This window comes from Calonectris borealis, chromosome Z (genome assembly GCF_964195595.1).
Source record: "Calonectris borealis chromosome Z, bCalBor7.hap1.2, whole genome shotgun sequence".
NCBI classification, from domain to species: domain Eukaryota; kingdom Metazoa; phylum Chordata; class Aves; order Procellariiformes; family Procellariidae; genus Calonectris; species Calonectris borealis.
The window spans coordinates 74378704-74398573 of NC_134352.1; the positions used below are offsets into that span (position 1 = coordinate 74378704).

The window sequence follows — 19870 nt, forward strand, 5'->3', positions numbered from 1 at the left end:
TGCTGGATGCTCAGCCTGTAGCGAACACAGGCTTGTTTCAGCCTAATATAACCAGCACTGGAAGTTGTGCAAAATTTATTAAATGTCATCTTTGCTGTATTTTAAGACTATAAAAATGGCTAGTTACTAAATCTCCTATAATGGGCAATAAATTTTTACCCTGTTGGAATTTAATGGTGTGTCTAAGCTTTAGATGCAGCAAAGGAGGACAGTTCTGGCTTAAGGAAATCAAATGGGACATATTTCAAAAAGTAGAAGATGAGAATGTGGAAGGAAGCTGAAAGGCTCTCTGGAGAGCCTTTGGACAACATGAAGTGACTGCTGCTGGGCATTGTGATACAGTTAGAGATGTGGGAACACAGCTTCGTGTTCCTCATGAACTGCTGGAGATCTGAAAGCAGCAGCCTGTAGAGAGACTAACGAGGCTCTAAGCAGCTTCACAGACACGCAGTTATCATCTTTCATTTGTGGATCTTCTATCATAAGAAAAGAAGTAAGATGGGATGTTTCTACGGTGCAAATATAGCCGTGGCCAAGAGGGCATCCACAAGTGAATATATGAATAAGATACCTGGACTGCTTCTTCTAAGGATAATCAGAAAATAGTTGGAAGAAGTAATAAATGTTTTTAGGATGGACAATAAAGATTGATAGTGGAGGATGCCATGACCTAAAGTATGAACAAAGATGTCTTTTAAAATTACGTGTTCCAGGTTACATGTTTTTCATGTTAGCATGCTCAAATCCCCACAGAAGATTGATTTCACAGCTAATTTCCTCAAGTATAAATGAATCTAGGCAGGGTACTTCAGATTCTGTAAGAGATACAAAGCTCACAGTGAGTTGGAGATCCATAGAAATTATATTCCTGGCTATCAGTATGGCTCAATGAACTGTTTCTGGGGCACAGCAGAGGAGCAAATGAACACAGGGTTTGACATGTTTGCTTCTCCTACCCATTTTCATAAAGGGTGTATTTTTAATGCCTTAGCTTCTTAAAACATATCCTAGATAACCTTCATCCAAGTCCCAATCTTTGCTAAACTGTGGGAGGAGGAACGAATCTATCCTGCTCAAGTGCAGTGAAAAGAAGAAATAAAGTTGAGTGTGGTCACCAGCAAGCTGATGCCATAACCTGGAGTCATGATTCTCTGCCAAGTTTCTCAGCTGAGTGATCGTGTATTGTAAGTGGTTGTATGGTGGCTGATCGACATTACTGTAGAAACTTGACTTTTCTCCTTTGCTGAGGGTATGTCCCCGGCCAGGAAGACCCTTATCTCAGAAGTATTCAGGACTGAAGTCTGACTGGTAAGAACCTGAGAACTGGAGGATATCAGACACTTCTTTCTCCTCTAGTACCTTATTTCTGCCACCTTGGTGTAAATCTGGCTTTGCATTGATATTTTTTTCCTCTCTTTTCTGTCTGATTGAACTTTCTGAGCCCACAGTGTGCAGGGCCTAACTGCACATTTGACACCTCTAAGCAGTTTTCTGGCAGCTTCTAAAATCTACAAGGTAGCAAGCGTGACAAAAGAGTATATAATCTTGTGATACGATAATATCCTGTTCTTTCACTCACCTTGTCATCTTAAAAATAAACTATTTTAATTTTGGACCAAAGCTGTGTTAAAACTGTGTTCCAATACTGTGGCATCTTTTTCACCAAATGCTGGTGAAAGCATCGCTTTTTTTCTATAGAACTCTATAATGAGAGCTAGAATGTTGTCCTTTTCTGTGGGCGGTGTTCATAAAAGTCTCTTGTAAAATTTCTCAGTACCCAACAAATACTCAGCCTCCTCCTTTCTGCCTGAGCAATGACCTGGCAGGTCCATTTTTTGTAGCTCTAGCTGAGGACAGTAGTGGAAATTTTACCTGGACCCTCATGTCACGGGGTTTGTGTTCCGGCTGAACAGGAACAGATGACAACTCAAAGAGAAAGGTTCTTGGGGAAGATATAACACACGGAAAGCAATTAACTCATAGGCTGAAAAAGGAAAATAAACTCAGCATGTGTAATAGTTACAGATAATTTACTTCACCAGTTCAATTTTGATTATATGTGGCTGAAGTTGTCTGGTAATGCATGTTTCCTACGGCACAATTTTTTCTTTAATTAGAAGATTCTTCTATTCAAATTGAATTTCTCTTACCATGCATTACAGTTGTAATAAACAGCTGGAACAAAGTACTTAAAGGTAAAACCAGCATCTTGTCATCTCATTTTTGTTTCACGTCACTTCTAAAAACTCGCCGTGTTTTAAGAGTCCGTCATTGCCCTATTGTTAGAAATACTGCTGTCTGCTTTCAGTGCGTTACACACGGTTCTCACTACAGATGTTATTTTTTCGCATTGTCAACATAGTCAGTTATACAGCTTTAGATTGCAAATCGTTGTTTTTTTCACCCCCCTTTTTCTCCTGACATACACCCAGTAATTCCAGCCTGTCCTGTCTGGGATAACATTGCAAGTGCAAAACCTTAGCCAAGGCTAAAGCTGCTCTTTTCCCTCCCCACAGGACTCTGCTTCAGCTTCCCACGTGGAATTGATTGAAAAAATTCTGCCAGAAAATATATTTTGACAAAACCCCTGAACTTTTGACTGAAAGAAATATGTGAAAAATATCTGCTTTCCACTGGAAAATGCAGATTTCTCTTGAAAATCAAAAAAGTTCGTTGAAAACTTTGAGTCAGAAGTGTCCCAGGATCACCATGTCCTCCTGGCGAGCAACATGCAGTGTGGGAGATGCGACGTGTCCAGGGAGCTGTTTCTGTCAAAATGATGAGGCACTTGAACTAAAACTCCCATTAAGTAATGTAGCAGCACTTCCAAATACTGTCTGGGAAACATATTTGGCCAAAATATGTCAGAATTTGGGGGTGAAGGGGGAGATTTGAAGGAGGGGAGAACAACAATGTAGAAAAAAATTCTGTGGTAGATTTTTAGATTTTTCTCCTATAGGCATTGAGGGAAACAAACAAACACCCACCCACCCTCCCACCCATCCCCACCCTGTATTTTCTGGCCATTTCTATTACTATTTTACACGGTAGCTTTTCATAAAGAAGTTTAAATGAGGGAAACTTGGCTGCAGTCATTTTTTCTGTGGTGAGAACTAAAGTCTGTAATAAGGCTGGCTTATTTCTGATTAGGCTTTCATAACAGCGCTCCTCTGTGTATTCTGAGGCTGTGTGAATGCACTCAAAGGCGGATGATGCTACATACTGCTAAAAAAACCCCATATATTGTATGTATACATAGCTTGAAATCTGATGGACTTTAAATGAAAAATTTTTGCTATTATATTTGTGAGTCAGAAAAGAACTGATTTAAAGAGCGAAACTAAATCAGCAAAGGGAATTTTGCTGGCTCTGAGTGCTTTGAAGTACATTTAATGTGAATATTGGTGGTGTTTTCTTCCAGTTGGTCTCAGCATTTCATTTCTTGGTGTACAGCCTGGGCAGCATGAAAGTGCAAGTGCAAAGCGTGGGTTCAGTAAGTGCTGGAAGTCTCTGGAAGCTGTTGGAAAGCACATCTGCGTGCTGGAAGCGAACTTTTATAGTCACTTCATCCCAAGCAGCACTGGCAGGCTCGGTGCATTTCCCACTCTGGCTTCCTTAATTGTCTTTACCCATAAATTTACACAGGTATCTCCATAACACATTTGCTTCTCCTACCCATTTTCATAAAGGGTGTATTTTTAATGCCAAAAAGACAAAGCAGGAAAATGAATTCATAAAAAATATAATTTCCCGCAGTAGATTAGCATTTGAAATATGAAATATTTCTTTTTTTACAGTAATGGACTATTTCTGAGGGAACCAAATTTCTCAGAGTTAAAACCATGATAATTTTATTCACTAGTGCTAATGTATAGGGTCTTTATGCTTCCAACTGATAGATCATGTAATTGATGGGTTTTTTTAATTTATAACTTAGAGTACAACTTGTGTGTGCTCTCCTTTATGATTCTGGACAGGAATGAAAATCATGATCTCTACCTGACAGCAAATCACTCAAAAATAAAATAGTTTCAAGATAAACAATGCAAGGATAAAGGATTTTGATTTAGAAAGTATACAAATGCCTAACTTACCTTCCAGTTACTTCTGGGAATAGCCATGAGAAGTAGTTTTCTCCAGGATATCAGCTCCTCTTCTTGTTGTAGTGCAAAAGTGGAACTGGCAGATGTTTTTAGACATTCAAAAAATTACATGGTACTAGAATTAGGGGAAAGTTTTGAGACAAGTTACAGAACTGATCTTTTACATGAGCTAAACATTGTGTTGTCTTCCCATCTCTGGTAAGTTTAGGCGCACAGTGCAGCCATTCGCAGAGAATGAAAGTGGAGCATGTCCTAGTGTTTTACAGATTTTTAGAGGATATGGAGTAATGCACATTTTCCGTATCACTCTTCAGCTACTTTTGCAGTCATGAGCATAATACATCTGTGCAGAAAGGTCTACGGTTCCTGAGCCTCCTAAATTTGCTTTAGCTTGTGGTACTTCAGATAACACAGGACATAAAACATTTCTGTACCACATTTACAGAGGTGTATTTAAGACACTAGTGTCAAGAGTCCTTATCTCTTCTTGGACTGGTGGCTGGGAGTAGTAATACAGACCAGACAATCTATTCAGATTATTTTACTTCTTTTGTTTTCGTCTTCTCTTCCAGCTTACTTTCTCCACATGCTGTAGCACCACGAGAACTGCAGTTGCAAGATAAATAGAGCAATGCATGCACTGATTTCAGGCTAGCAACATGGGTAGAGAATATCCATATGTTGAAACTGTCAGGGAAGAGGGAGTGCTCAGGGGTGTTTGGTAACAGGCTGACTGAACCTTCGGAGAGAGCCGATCTGGCCTGGTCACAATATCTTGTCTCTGTCCTGTAACAAGGAACACATAAAGGCAGCTCTCTTTACTGGGGAGAGTGCAGATAGCACTAAAATGCCATGTAGGATGTAATGGCGTTTCTCTTATTTTGTATTGTAGCAATGATGGTTTCATCCAAATTTCAAACTCTTTCAGAAACTACCAGAGCACAAAGTTCAAGTGAAAGGAAAGATTGCTTATAAATATCTTTCTTTATTGGGGAATTTGTTACAGATAGAGCAGGCAGTTTTGTTTAAATAAATTCTATCACTATTAGAATTTAGGATCCATGAGAACTTTTGGAAGCAAATTATTACTTTGTTACAACTTGCAATATGTCACCTTATCTAGAAGCCCAGTACTTGGAAAACTGTATGTTCTGCTGGATCTTTTGTGTAAGCACAGTGTAACGCAGTGTCACCCCAGCCTTTTCTTCACAGATTTTTTAGATACTGCGAGTAGAGCTGGGCTTTAGTCTGTAGACCAACAGAAAACAGGAGAAAGTTTTGCACAACAGTGATGATTTACAATTTAGTTTTTCAGTGAGGATTCCCAAGTGCTGAATGTACGTTCAGTCTCATGGCAAACATCGGGTCTGTTCCATAAATTAAATCAAGATGCACAGCTCATGTTACAATGAGTTTAGAGGCAATAAAGGCTCAATGTATCCTTGCTCCTCCTTCCTCCCTCTCAGACTGCACCGTGGAGGGACTCATGGCCGTAATTTGATGGCAGGAACAAATAGGTGGGGATGGGAAAGACACAAGGATACCTTGTTCCCAAATGCTTTGTTGGGTTAAACCAAGAGTTTGATGCAGAACACTGGCCTACTGACTTGTAGCCTTGAATTTATGATAGTGATACTTTTCAACCCTGCAAGAAGCAACAGGAGTGAAGGAAGCATCCTCCTGTCACAGGAACCACTTTTTAGGCTGAGGTTAAAAGGGTTTTTTGTTGGTCACCATGAGGTCAGAGCTAAAACCAGAGGAACTGCTATGTCTGTGGTTCAGAAGTGCTCGGCCAGTGCGCTGACAGGTCCAGTTGTGCTCTCTGGTGACAAAGCTGGTTTATGTATTTCCATGCCATCAGTTGTTTGGGGGAACGCAGCGTTGCACTAATGCCTGAAATGGCTGTGTGGGTGTGCTCAGCGGCATTGCCGAGCCAACCGTGAAGAGTTGAGCATAACCTGAAAATATACCTAGGGCTCCTCTTATTTTATTCTGAGCTGGCAGCAGTTCTGGCTCCAGCTTAGTTTTGCTGCTCTACGGGCTTAGTTGCTTTTCGGTAAGTAGAGTTTTTCTGATAGTCCCAAGGTATCAGGAGCTGTTGTGGCAAGTTGAACTGTGAGCTGATGACACTCTGCAAAGTCTGGAGTGTCTCCTTGGTAAAATAGGTCCTCAGACTTCTTCATGCTCTACAGTGACTTCAGTCTGGATGTTGAGTGTGGGAACAGCCTTTATCTTCCCAAGATTCAGCAATCTGTAGCCAACAAATATGTAAGTTCTGGCTGTTATCAACCTCTTTTAAAGAAGAGGGTTTTTTTTAGCTTTTAAAGCTATCATGTAGAAGTTACACATGCCTGAGGTAGCTTTCTTCAGGGGAGATCTGACACACAGACATGGCCTCTTCCAGAAATTAACGGACATTAAAAATTTCTTTTTCTGCATGAAGTGCAGGAGGCTTCTCTGGGACCTTGCCTCACAGAGCAAAAAGGAGACAAGCAGGAAGGTAGTAATTACAACACAGAGAAGGATGGTGCTGCTAACTGTGTTTCTGTCCATATTCAGTTATCTATCAACATAAAGAACGAAGCACATGCAGTGGATGTGAGTCAAGTAGCCACACATATTCCTGGGGAGCGCTACAGTGACAAGAACAGTACACAAACTAGTGCAGGCAAGCAGTTACTGCAGAGGGCAGGAGGGACAATCTCAGATCTAGGGGAAGGCTGGCAAGATTTTTGCCGCAGGTGGGTGGGACAGTATAGTCGTATTCCTGAACTTAACAAACGTTGTCCACAGAATACCAGCTGGCTGGGGGTCTTGTGGCTGTATTGGAACAGGGATGGCTTGGGATAGAGTTGTTATAGAAAAAAGCTGTAAGACTGTGAAAACAGATATTCCATACTGAAAAACGATAATGTTAAGAAAACAATAATAAAAATAAAAAATCAGTAGGAATGTCTGAAGCCAGGTTCTGTAGTGGCGTTTGCTGGCTCATTGAACAACCTTTACTGCCATCTCTGTGTGTGCATGTGCAGTATGAAATACAATGAATTTTTGTTTTTTTCTCCTGCTCCATACAGCTTGGATGGAGAGCTGAATTTTAACATGCAAACATTGCTGGGGCAGCTTGGGAAATGAGATCGCTACTAATATACTTGATTTTTTATATGATTGCCTGGCCTTTCTTCTTACAGGTGCAACTTTAACACAATAGCCCAGTGACTAATCAGCCTGCCCTATAAAATCAGGGTCTGCAGTGAAAATGGTTAGTTCTTCCTGGTTCCAACTGGGTTAAAAAACACATCAGGAAAAGAAGGTCAAATAACCGAGACTTTCATAATGTCCAGGGAAGACTGAATCCTGTGGAATGAAAAGGAATGGGCAAAGATTTGTGATGGTGCTTTGATTCCTTGAGCAGCAGGAGGAGAGCCACATCTACCAATTTCCTGGTCTAGCCTCTCTATAGGCATTCCTGCTCTATAGATTCATGCTTGCCTGACATCTTTATCCAACCTGAACATGGGATTTATTGCTTTTGTAGTGTGTCTCAGCTCCTATATCAAAAGTAGCTTTGATTTATAATTTAAAAAGAAACCTTAGCATTTTTGGATTTCATGTTTAAGAATCACAAGTCTTGATTTCTTTTATCTAAAAAAACAAAAAACATACAAGCAGTAACCGTAATCCCAGATGAGCAAACATATGTGACTTTGAGTCCTGAGCCTGTGTATGGGTGTAACGAAGACTTCAAATCAAGGCCAAGCTTTGGCTTTTAAGCTTTGACTTGCACTGGAAGACTGGAAGGAAAGAGTTTCTTCTCTTAAGAACTGTTGGGCAAACTCTGTGAAATGACAGTCACGGTTATTTATTTGTACAAGTTCGCTGTGGGATGTATTGGATGTATCAGAATAGAGAGGACTTTGAAGCACATTGTGTGGAGATCTCACTGAGCTGCCTTTGGACTCCTATTACATAGAGCCCATGATTGCTTATTTTTTAAGAATGATTTTCCTCCATTTGTATGATTTCCCTCTTGGCCTTACCCTCATACTGGCTTTCCCAACTGTCCAGGGAAGCTGTAAGGCCTTGGAGTATTTCAAAAAGTTTTTTAAATTTGTTTGTCCTTGCAAGTTTGAATACAGCAGCTGCAGGAACACAGTGTTGCTGCATTTTTTCCTACTCCAGAGCAAGTTAAGAAGGCTGCACTGACCACAGCAAGAAAGTGAAGAGGAAACAAAGCTGTAAGAGTGGGATACCTCAATCTCCTGTCACATCCCCAGTGTGGGCTGTCAGTAGATCCTTTGCTTTAGGTTTAGTATTGCTTTTTATATGTTGAAGCGGAAGAGCTATGCAATAGTTTTGCAATGTTAGCAATCCTTGCAAAAATGCTGAGACACAAGGGACAAAGGCCATGCCCGGTTGCATGTGTCTCTTAGGTCATGGCAGAGGGAGGAGTAAACTAACCCTTGTAGTCTAGATGGATATCAAAGGCCCTGTAGTTCAGTCAAAGCTGGGAGTTTGATACAGAAGTTGTAGCATGAGAAGTGTTACAGCCTTTGTTACACAGGTCTATTGTATGATCACAATAGCTTGCTATAATTCATGAAAAGCTACTTATTTCTTCCATTGGAAGCCTGGGGGCTGGGTGGGTTTGTAGTCTGAGTTGAAGGTGGACCACACAGTCCAGCCCATCTGATCGGTTGTGTAATCTGACTGTGGAATTGCAGCTAGGAGCAGAATTACGCTTTGCACTTATGAAACAGCTTCTATTCAGGGCTAGTTCTCTGGGGGATGGATCCAAAACACCAGAAGAACAAGATGCAGCTCTTTCGAGTGCATCATGTTTGACAAATTAACTTTTGACCTTTCAGTGGCTTTGTACAAATATGGGAACCTCTGCCTCCGTATACAGAATTTCAGGTTATTAGGAAGAAGGTATTTTTTCTATTCCCCTTTGGACTGTTACGCCTTTGTGAGGTACAAAGCAACCTTGATGTATGCAGCAAAATAAATGCTGAAAACCTGTTGGTTTTGTATTTCTGCAGTGTAATGAGGTGGCTTATGAGAAAAAGTGAGGGATGATGGAATGAAAACAGTCTATTTTGTTTTTGACTTCCAGTACTGGACAGTAGAGATTAACTCTTTTGTGCTTATTTTCAGACTGGATATTTCCATCTGCCCCATGGAGACTACTTCATTGAGCCCATTAAAAAGTATCCACAGAAGGAGGGAACACCCCATCCCCATATTATCTATGGGGCGAATATCCTTCAAAATGCTTTAAGGAGAAGACGGGCAATCCCAATGGAAAAAGAACAAGCATGTGGATTGAATGGTACAAATATTGCTGGATTTCTGCGTGTTTGCTTTCTGCATCTTTTTAAGCAGCTTTTATTTTCCAGTGGTGTGTGCCTTTTCTTCTGCCAGGTTTTTTTAAAATTCTGTAAAAAGAGATTATGCAAAATGAGAGCAATTCAGTCAAAACACCTCGGGAGCCACCCATCTGGGTTCCTTTCTGAAAACTTAAATCCCCCTTATGACTGCTAGCATATGTTTTTCGCACCATTGATCCTTTCTACCCCTCACTTTTTGCTCTAGCCAGAACTGTTCAGTGAGTTTGACTTGAATTCTTGACTAGTTGTGGGGTGATGAGAATTGCAGTCATTATTATTTTTAACAAAATATTCTCACTCCATGCAAATGCTGTCCTCAACATAAAATATCCCCCCCTCTAATCCATAGTTTAAATTTAGGATTTCTAGATTCTCTGTGATAATTACAAAAATATTTAAAGATTTTTATCTGGTTGTTCTGAAAGTGAAGTGCAAGGCATCAACAGCAAGGTGTTTTTTGTAGAAGTAAAAATAACTTAAATATCGGTGCAATAATACTCAGCGTCATGACTTCTGGGAAAACAAACTATTACACTATCCTGGAAAAGAAGAGTATATCTAGAGGGTAGCTGGCATCTCCTAATTACAAAATGAGTTCCTTTATTTAGTAAATAATTTACTTGATTGACTTCATACCAAAAATTTACAGATCTTGCAATTGATTTTTAATCCTCAGTCACGACTGCTGCTGAAGTTTTACTGCTGTTTAATATAAATTTATAAATTAAAGAAGCAAACAACAACTCAGCCCCACTATATTTCTGGTCATAGACCTGCTTTGCACTTGCTTCTGGCCAAGAGCAGTGTGAAATGATAGCTGGGGGAAACTAGAAAGCTGATGGCTAGAGGGGAGCTATTCAATCTTCTGTGATACTGGGTAGGTGAGGATAAGGGGAAGCCGTAAGAATTAGTATGAACGCTGTTCCTTACTATTTTTCATCAAATAAAAATATATCTGCTTGTTAGACAAATAAGCCTGAAGTTGAAAAGCCATGAACATCTAATGTTGATGTCTGTTTTGGCTTAAATCTAAAATAGCTCCCTGATTTTCTGTTTCTTCTGATGACTGCTGGGGTAAATGAGAGGAATTAGTTTAGATGTGCCTCCAAAGAATGAGGAAATGTTCTTGCCTGCTGTCTTCCAGGTTTTTTATGCATGAAATAACATCTGTAAGCAATAATTTTAAGTATGGAGAGGAGATAGGAGATACCAGGGATCATGCTGTGTATTTGCCTGCTTATTTTCTTTCTACCTCTCACTTTTTACCTCTTGTATCTTCCTTCAAAGTCCTGCAGAAGGAGACAGAGAAAGACTGGCTGTACCTGGATGCTGAGAAAAATTGAGCATAGTTTCCCTGAGATTTCATCACTTAGACTAGCTACGTTTGCTCTAATAGGCTTTTGAATTTAAACTGCCTGTCTGATGTTATTCATTCTAATGTGACAGAACTATTCCTGGTGGTAATAATATGTTCATGATATTCCAGGCTAACAAAGGGAGTGTCTTACGAATTAACAAAGTCATATACTATCATATACGTTTCTATGTTTAACTGACTCAGTCAGCCTTTAGAGGTAATGTCTGGTAACCAGTGTGAAAAAATGCACGGGGAAAAGAAAGCATTTCCTTCATTACATTTTTGCCCTTTGTGTGACAGGATATAACAATCATTGGTTCCTCTAAAGGCCTTAACTCTTACCTTGTGTGTTATGTTTTGTTGTCTCACTTCTGTTGTAGCCAGCTCTTCAACAAGGGTAGAAAAAAGAAAGCAGTCAGTGTCATCTCCTGTTTACATTGTGCATTGTCAAAGAGCAATTGCTCTTGTTAGAAATGAAATACAGAACAAAAAAGGAAAGCGAGTTAATTCTTGCTTTCTATCCTAAATAGATTCACTACACAGGCTTTGGGAAATACTTGGTGCATAAATAAATTACCCTCTTACCCTCTTTTCAAGACCTCAAGCACTTCATGCCATTACATTTGATGCCAGAAGTCTGGTACACCCACATGATACCACAGATGGCCCAGACTAATGCCGTAATGCCTTTTGGGATCACTTTAGAGTAAAACAATTTCAATTTACAGTTCACATTTAATTGTAGAAACGAATTCTATTTTACAAATTAAAATCATGACCATTTTGTATTCTCAGCCCTAGCTTTGTCCCCACTTAACTGATGAAAAGTTGCCTGCCATATCTCTTGTAGGAACCGGTTTTCAAGAATCAAGTGTTTTAACCTTGTGGGCTGAGATTCATCATACAGAGTGTTTGCCTTATTTGAGCTCTGATTCTGTTTTTTAAACTTAAGCTAAAACAATTGAGTAATTTCTAAGACTTATGCTTGGGAAACCCTTTGTGTGCCCAGGCTAAAATGTAGTGGTGATTTTTGCTTGGAAAAGTTGAACCACCTGGTACTTTCAAGTCAGTGCACAAAGTTGGGTGGTGATAATAGTAATCTTTTAGTCAGAACTAATCTGTCTATCAGACAAGAACTATAAGGACTAATTGTATAGGCAAAATCAAACCAGAGGAATTAGAGTGGGAGGAAATAGGTAGAGGATGCTGACCTCCTGTGCCGTCTTTTTCAAGTTTTTTTTTTAACTCAAGGACTGTGTCACCTCTTGGAAGAAGCCCTGCAAGCGGTGTGCTCACGACATTTACTGTGGCAACAACCACATGAACCTCCAGACTCCAACTTGCTTGTCATGTGTCTCATCCACATACAGTCATACATTAGCATCAGTTACATTTGTGTGCTCTTGCAATGATTATATTAATTAGTTTATAATTTGCAGTACACTTAACAGTTTCAGATATTTGGAAGCTCCCTAGTCTCGTGCAGGCCTCCGATTACTACCTGCTACTGGTTATACAGGCTGGCAGTGAGGAGGTTGCAGAGAGAAGTCCCGAAGGGATCAAAAGGGACTTCAGGGCACTGGGGCGACTGGTGGGAGGATCGGGAGCACAGGTAGTGTTTTCCTCGATCCCTTTAGTGGCAGGGAGGAATACTGAAGGGAACAGGAAAACTCATCGGATCAACACGTGGCTTAGGGGCTGGTGCCATCGGCAGAATTCTGGCTTCTTTGACCACGGGGAGGTTTACACGGCACCGGGCCTGCTGGCGATGGACGGAGTTCAGCTGTCTCACAGGGGGAAAAGGATTCTCGCGTGTGAGTTGGCCGGGCTCATCGAGAGGGCTTTAAACTAGGTTCGAAGGGGGAAGGGAATAAAACCAGGCTCACTAGAGAAGAGCCTAGGGACCGCACGCCGATGTCGGGAGACAAATCAGCAGCCCAGCTCAAGTGCATCTACACCAATGCACAGAGCATGGACGGCAAACAGGAGGAGCTGGAAGCCATTGTGCAGCGGGGTAGCTATGACTTAGTCGCCATCACGGAAACATGGTGGGATGAGTCTCACGACTGGAGTGCTGCAATGGATGGCTATAAGCTCTTCAGAAGGGACAGGCGAGGAAGGAGAGGCGGTGGGGTAGCCCTGTATGTTAAGGAGTGCTTCGACTGTCTAGAGGTCAATGGTAGTGATGACGAGGTCGAGTGCTTGTGGGTAGGGATGAGGGGGAAGGCCAACAAGGCAGATATCCTACTGGGAGTCTGTTATAGACCACCTAGCCAGGACGAGGAGGCAGATGAAATATTCTACAGGAGGCTAGCAGAAGTCTCCCAGTCGCTAGCCCTTGTTCTTGTGGGGGACTGCAACTTTCCGGACGTCTGCTGGAAATACCACACGGCAGAGAGGAAACAGTCGAGGAGGTTCCTGGAGTGTGTGGAGGATAACTTCCTGACGCAGCTGGTAAGTGAGCCCACCAGGGGAGGTGCCTCGCTTGACCTGCTGTTCACAAATAGAGAAGGACTGGTGGGAGATGTGGTGGTCAGAGGCCGTCTTGGGCTTAGCGACCATGAAATGGTAGAATTCTTGATTCTTGGTGAAGTAAGGAGGGGGGCCAGCAAAACCGCTACCATGGACTTCCAGAGGGCAGACTTTGGCCTGCTCAGGACACTGGTCGAGAGGGTCCCTTGGGAGACAGTCCTGAAGGGCAAAGGGGTCCAGGAAGGCTGGACGTTCTTCAAGAAGGAAGTCTTAAAGGCGCAGGAGCGGGCTGTCCCCATGTGCCGCAAGAAGAACGGGCAGGGAAGATGACCGGCCTGGCTGAATGGGGAGCTCTGGCTGGGACTCAGGAAAAAAAGGAGAGTTTATCACCTTTGGAAGAAGGGGCAGGCAACTCAAGAAGAGTACAGGGATCTCGTTAGGTCGTGCAGGGAGGAAATTAGAAAGGCAAAAGCCCAGCTAGAACTCAACCTGGCCACTGTCGTGAGAGACAACAAAAAATGCTTTTATAAGTATGTTAATGACAAAAGGAGAGCCAAGGAGAATCTCCATCCTCTGTTCGATGCGGGGGGGAACGTTGCCACCGAGGATGAGGATAAGGCTGAGGTACTCAACGCCTTCTTTGCCTCAGTCTTTAGTAGTCAGACCAGTTATCCTCAGGGTACTCAGCCCCCTGAGCTGGAAGACAGGGACGGCGAGCAGGATAAACCCCCCATAATTCAAGAGGAAGCAGTTAATGACCTGCTACGCCACCCGGACACTCACAAGTCTATGGGGCCGGATGGGATCCACCCGAGGGTACTGAGGGAGCTGGCGGAGGAGCTTGCCGAGCCGCTCTCCATCATTTACCAGCAGTCCTGGTTAACTGGGGAGGTCGCGGATGACTGGAGGCTCGCCAATGTGACTCCCATCTACAAGAAGGGCTGGAGGGAGGATCCGGGGAACTACAGGCTGGTCAGCCTGACCTCGGTGCCGGGGAAGATCATGGAGCCGTTCATCTTGAGGGCGCTCACAAGGCACGTGCGGGACAACCAGGGGATCAGGCCCAGCCAGCACAGGTTCATGGAAGGCAGGTCCTGCTTGACCAACCTGATCTCCTCCTATGACCAGGTGACCCACCTCCTGGATGAGGGAAAGGCTGTGGATGTGGTCTGCCTGGACTTCAGTAAAGCCTTTGACACTGTCTCCCACAGCATTCTCCTAGAGAAGCTGGCGGCTCACGGCCTAGACAGGTGCACTCTTCGCTGGGTAAAAAACTGGCTGGACGGCCGAGCCCAGAGAGTTGTGGTCAACGGAGTTAAATCCAGTTGGCGGCCGGTCACGAGCGGTGTTCCCCAGGGCTCAGTACTGGGGCCGGTCCTGTTCAATATCTTTATCAACGATCTGGACGAGGGGATCGAGTGCTCCCTCAGTCAGTTTGCAGACGACACCAAGTTGGGCGGGAGTGTTGATCTGCTGGAGGGTAGGAAGGCTCTGCAGAGGGACCTGGACAGGCTGGATCGATGGGCCGAGGCCAACTGCAGGAGGTTCAACAAGGCCAAGTGCCGGGCCCTGCACTTCGGCCACAACAACCCCAGGCAACGCTACAGGCTTGGGGAAGAGTGGCTGGAAAGCTGCCCGGAGGAAAAGGACCTGGGGGTGCTGGTTGACAGCCGGCTGAACATGAGCCGGCAGTGTGCCCAGGTGGCCAAGAAGGCCAATGGCATCCTGGCCTGTATCAGAAATAGTGTGGTCAGCAGGAGCAGGGAGGTGATCGTGCCCCTGTACTCGGCACTGGTGAGGCCGCACCTCGAATCCTGTGTTCAGTTTTGGGCCCCTCACTACAAGAAGGACATGGAGGTGCTGGAGCGTGTCCAGAGAAGGGCAACGAAGCTGGTGAAGGGCCTGGAGCACAAGTTTTATGAGGAGCGGCTGAGGGAACTGGGGTTGTTTAGTCTGGAGAAGAGGAGGCTGAGGGGAGACCTCATCGCGCTCTACAACTACCTGAAAGGAGGTTGTAGCGAGGTGGGGGTTGGTCTCTTCTCCCAAGTAACCAGTGATAGGACGAGAGGAAATGGCCTCAAGTTGTGCCAAGGGAGGTTTAGATTGGACCTTAGGAGAAATTTCTTTACTGAAAGAGTGGTCAGGCCTTGGAACAGGCTGCCCAGGGAAGTGGTGGAGTCACCATCCCTGGAAGTATTTAAAAGACGTGTAGATGAGGCACTTAGGGACATGGTGTAGTGGGCATGGTGTGTTGGGTTGACGGTTGGACACGATGATCTTAGAGGTCTTTTCCAACCTTAATGATTGTATGGTTCTATGATTCTTTGATTCTAAGGGTTGTATCTGAATGCAGGATTTTATTGGATCATTGTCTTGCTTTTTGATTATTAACTTGATACTGTCAGAGGATTCTCTTCAATTTTTGTGTCTGCAAGTGTACAGCATAAACTGTTAGTCTTGGCTTTTGACAGTGAAGTCTTTTGTTTAACCACTTAGAAGAGGGAGGGGAAAAAAAGCCCAGGATGCTGTTTTAGTCTCAAAGGATAGCCTATCTTTTTTTGGAAGAACATTGTGGCCAATGTAAGCAGCCTTGCTTGCTGGCAGAACCCCTGGTACATGCTGTGTAGCTTCCATATGTTTTAAGGAATGATGCTGACATTTTTGCAGTATTTGTTTATCCTGTATTTAACCACATCAATTACTATTCAGCTTAATTTGCTTAGTTTCTTCAAAACACAGAGACTATTATTCTTAGGATGGTAAGTCCACAGATTGAATTGTAATAACGGAGATTAATTCAATGTAGAGGGAAGAGCATCTTTCTCCCTGCATCCCTCTACTTTCTACAAACAGGCTCTACTAACCTGCTTAGAAGGCGCTTGCCATGAAAAAAGAGTGAATAGGTACATTCAGTCAAATGACCTCTATTTTAAAGCAGGAACAACAAAACAAACAGCCGGCAGGAGTACATGGAGTATCTCTCATCTCTGGAACAGTCTGCATTGAACTGAAAACAGTGAGTTCCTGCTTGTGCAGACAGCAGGAGATTTAACATTTCAGGGGTGGGGTACCTGGGAAACAAAGACATGATAGCTGGTTTGTTCTAGGAGTGGATGAAACAATTGCTGCTAACAGTATCAAGAGATTGTTTCCCCCCCAAACAAGCTCATGAAATAAAAGCAGAAGGTTCTAACTTTCTTTCAGGTTTTAGGAAGACTTTTTTTTTTCAGTTGCTCTCTGGAATTTATTAGCAGCTAATCGGAGATAGGATAGGCTTTTTTCATTGTCCTGTACTTTCCTTCTCCAGAAAAAAGAAGAGTCCTCTTCTGTTTCTAAAACCTCTGGATTCTGTGCTAGGGAGATAAGAATCCTTCAACTTTGAGTTTCTAACATCTGACATACGAATTTAAGAAGAGTTCTGTGTTCATTTAACTTTGTGTCAAAAATCCTGTTACTTCTAACAAATGAGCAGGCGCAAATGTGTAGCCTTGCTAAGCAATAAAAAGGATTCTAGGTTTCATTAGCATACAGATGTTTAATAGATCTGTTTGTTATTACTTGAACTTCAGGTTTTAAAGACACAGGGTAAGGTTCTTATCTCTTAACTTGAGTAACTTAGCGGTTAAATACTTCAGTTTAAGCTAATTGTGTTACATACTGACTCCTTTTGTAGTTAGTGGAGTAGAACAGTCATTATCAAAGGCTGATTCATCCTATCTTAATGAATTGTCCTTGGGAACTGCCTAGGCTGTTGTTACAGGCAGGAGAAATATTGGTAGAGGAGAAAGGAATAAAATACTCTATTTTGTGCAGTTCTCCCTCTCCAGTTAAATGAATGCAGAGTCAAAACTAGAACTTTCTCCAAGTGGATCCAATGTCTGTGCTGAACATGGGCCAGAGAAAGCTCAATGCTTTCCCAGTCCTTGATTGTTTTCTCATCTTCTTTTCTTTTCTGCTGGAATTTAACCTTCAGTATTTCATTAGCACCTTCGTAAGCTCCTAAAGTGCTTTCCATAAGTACTTGTGTTGTACAGGCAGTAAGGGAGAAAAATGTGGAGACAGGAGATTGTTGTTATAATGTGGTAATAGTCACTTGTTGCCACCAAAAGGCATCAGAAATGTGATACGCTTCCTCACTCAATGACTGAATAAATTTTAAAGTTCTGTTACAGGCCATTTTCCAAATAATATGCGTCAAAACTGTAAGGAGGGAGAATCTGCTTCACTGTGTTTCAATGGAGTCTTTCTGTTCAGTCCCTGTGCCACTGGAAAGAAATAGTGTTTGCTACACCATGCTTGCTTACTGCACTTGCTTTCCTGTAGTTTAAAGGGTAGACTGTGGTCTCTTCCATGTCTTCACTGAAGCAGTTCGCTTAACCACTCATCAGATTGAGGAGTCTCAGTCTGGATCCAAACTGAATTTAGTTCAGAATTTCTGAACCATGTACTGTCATAAAGGAATATATTCTGCTCTTTCTCTGTGCCTACAGCTTTCCTTATCAATGTGTGTGTGATGCTATTGCGCTTTTTGAGTATTGCCACTGATTGGGTTAACAAATGTTTCGGTAATGTCAATGTTAAATTGCTGCAGTATTGATTCAGAGAGCAATAGCAACCTTTAAAATTAAACTGTTACATGTCACATGCCATTCTCTTTTGTAGGATAACAGTAGCCTTGAACAATTATAAACCTTATTTCCACAGTTGAAATAGAAAACCCAGAAAGCTAAACCGCATTTAGGAAACATTTTTATTGCAGCAGTTTGAAAATTTGCTCAGAACACTTGACCCATTAACGGAGCAGTATTTGGCAAAGCTGTTCAGCCTTCAGTCTGGTTAGTGCCAGATTTCTCAGTCATACTGAACTCTCTGTGAACTTTCTAAAAAGAAACTACAATTATCTTATTATATCTGGGCAGATCACAGATTTCTAATTCTTCTGAGAAGTGCTGGACTTGTGCTGTGGGGCTAATGCACTGATATGAGCTCAGTGTTCACAATTTCTCTAAAGTCTGCATGTCCCTGATGAGCCTCTGGCAGCCTCCTATCATATGTGACCCACTTTAAGCAGGTGTCTGAGCACAGTTTTTCTGCATGAAACACGGTATCCTTGCAGCTTGTCCACTCCGTGCTTGGGGCTGGTGTTCTTCACTCCATGCTCCCAGCATCTGCTTGAACTTGGATGCGTTTTGTGTACTTGGAGAGACTCCTCTGGATGAACTGTACTTAAAAGAAGATCATAATACTCCTTTCAGCATAGATTTTAGCTTTATGATTAGTTGGGAATGAGGGGAACTGCGTAACTTAGGAGGTCATAAGATTTTTTCTATCCACCACTATTTCAGTCATCTTGTAGAGAACTGTAAGCTCTCTCCTTTTTAGGGAAAAGTGGGGCCATATGCGGACTTATGCCGCACCACACACAATTACTCAGTAGCATGTTCTGGGGTGCACAGATCCTATTCTGCACTCCTGATTATCTGCTGAGTGTAGGATGGAGTTCTCAGCTCCAGTGATGGGTGTTTGTGGGGACCATTCTCATAATGAGTTGCTGGCAATATTGGCTAGCTTGGGACGTTGTGTTCAGTCGATGCAATTTCACTAGACAGCAGTCTGCAAAGGGCATCTTTTGGAGTCCAGGGTATAATTTCTGACACAGGTCTTTATGTCTGACCTGTTTTTGTGTTCAGTTGCTGAAAACAAAGATCTGCCTCAACACAGATTTAGTGACCTACTGGACTTGCCAACTGGATTTGATTTGTTGTGGAAGACTTCTGGTAGGGTGAAGTCGGTTTCATGGTGCTTATGTAAAGATTACCAGTTGCAGGGTATCTTTGCAAATAATACATCTTTACTGTGTCCTATTTCTGAACTGTCCTGAAAAAACTGTATGTAAATAACAGACTGGAGGGACACTATTCACTTAAAGATCATACAGAATTGGACAGAAGTTTTTTTTCTAGAAAAAGGAACTGTCCAAAAGAGGTAGGCATCCACCTTCATGCAAAAAAAGGGGCCAGAAGATTGCTATGCTAAAAGGTATAGCAAATGTTTTTAGCTGATGGCCTAAAATACTGCAGTATTTTGAAGACTTTGTGGAACCATTTGTTGCATGTCCAGGTTTCTATATGAAAGAGCATAAAAGAGAATATTGATTTTTTTGCCATGATCTCTTCTACACTTTCTGCTTTTCTTCTCTTGCAAATATTCAACTTAAACTTACTTCAACAAACAACATGTAATCAGGTGGCTTAGCTGAAAAAACTACATATTCCTGTCCTCTCTAAACAACTGATGATGAAGTCTTTGTGCACATAAATTAGACTGTTAAATTAGAGAAAGTCTCTTCTAAACCGTTCTAATCAGTCTCAAGAAACACTGCCCAAAAATGAATGTTTTTGTGCAAAATAGGAAGTCCAAAGCTTTGATATCCTTTATTCATTTCTTCAGAAAAAATGCCCTAATTCCATGCTGTCTCTGATATGTACTCATTTTAAAAAAGGTCTTGTCTAATATTTTGCTTAGCTGCAAAACAGTGTTTGAGTTGA

At 42.3% G+C, this 19870-nt stretch overlaps 1 protein-coding gene across 1 annotated transcript in view; it reads left to right on the top strand.

The window, feature by feature from the left end:
* Positions 1 to 19870, top strand: part of ADAMTS12 (ADAM metallopeptidase with thrombospondin type 1 motif 12) — a 171946-nt gene that overhangs the window by 55979 nt on the left and 96097 nt on the right. The window contains exon 3 of the mRNA XM_075136524.1: positions 9261 to 9435. Coding sequence (XP_074992625.1) covers positions 9261 to 9435 — 175 coding nt within the window. The remainder of the gene's footprint in view (positions 1 to 9260; positions 9436 to 19870) is intronic.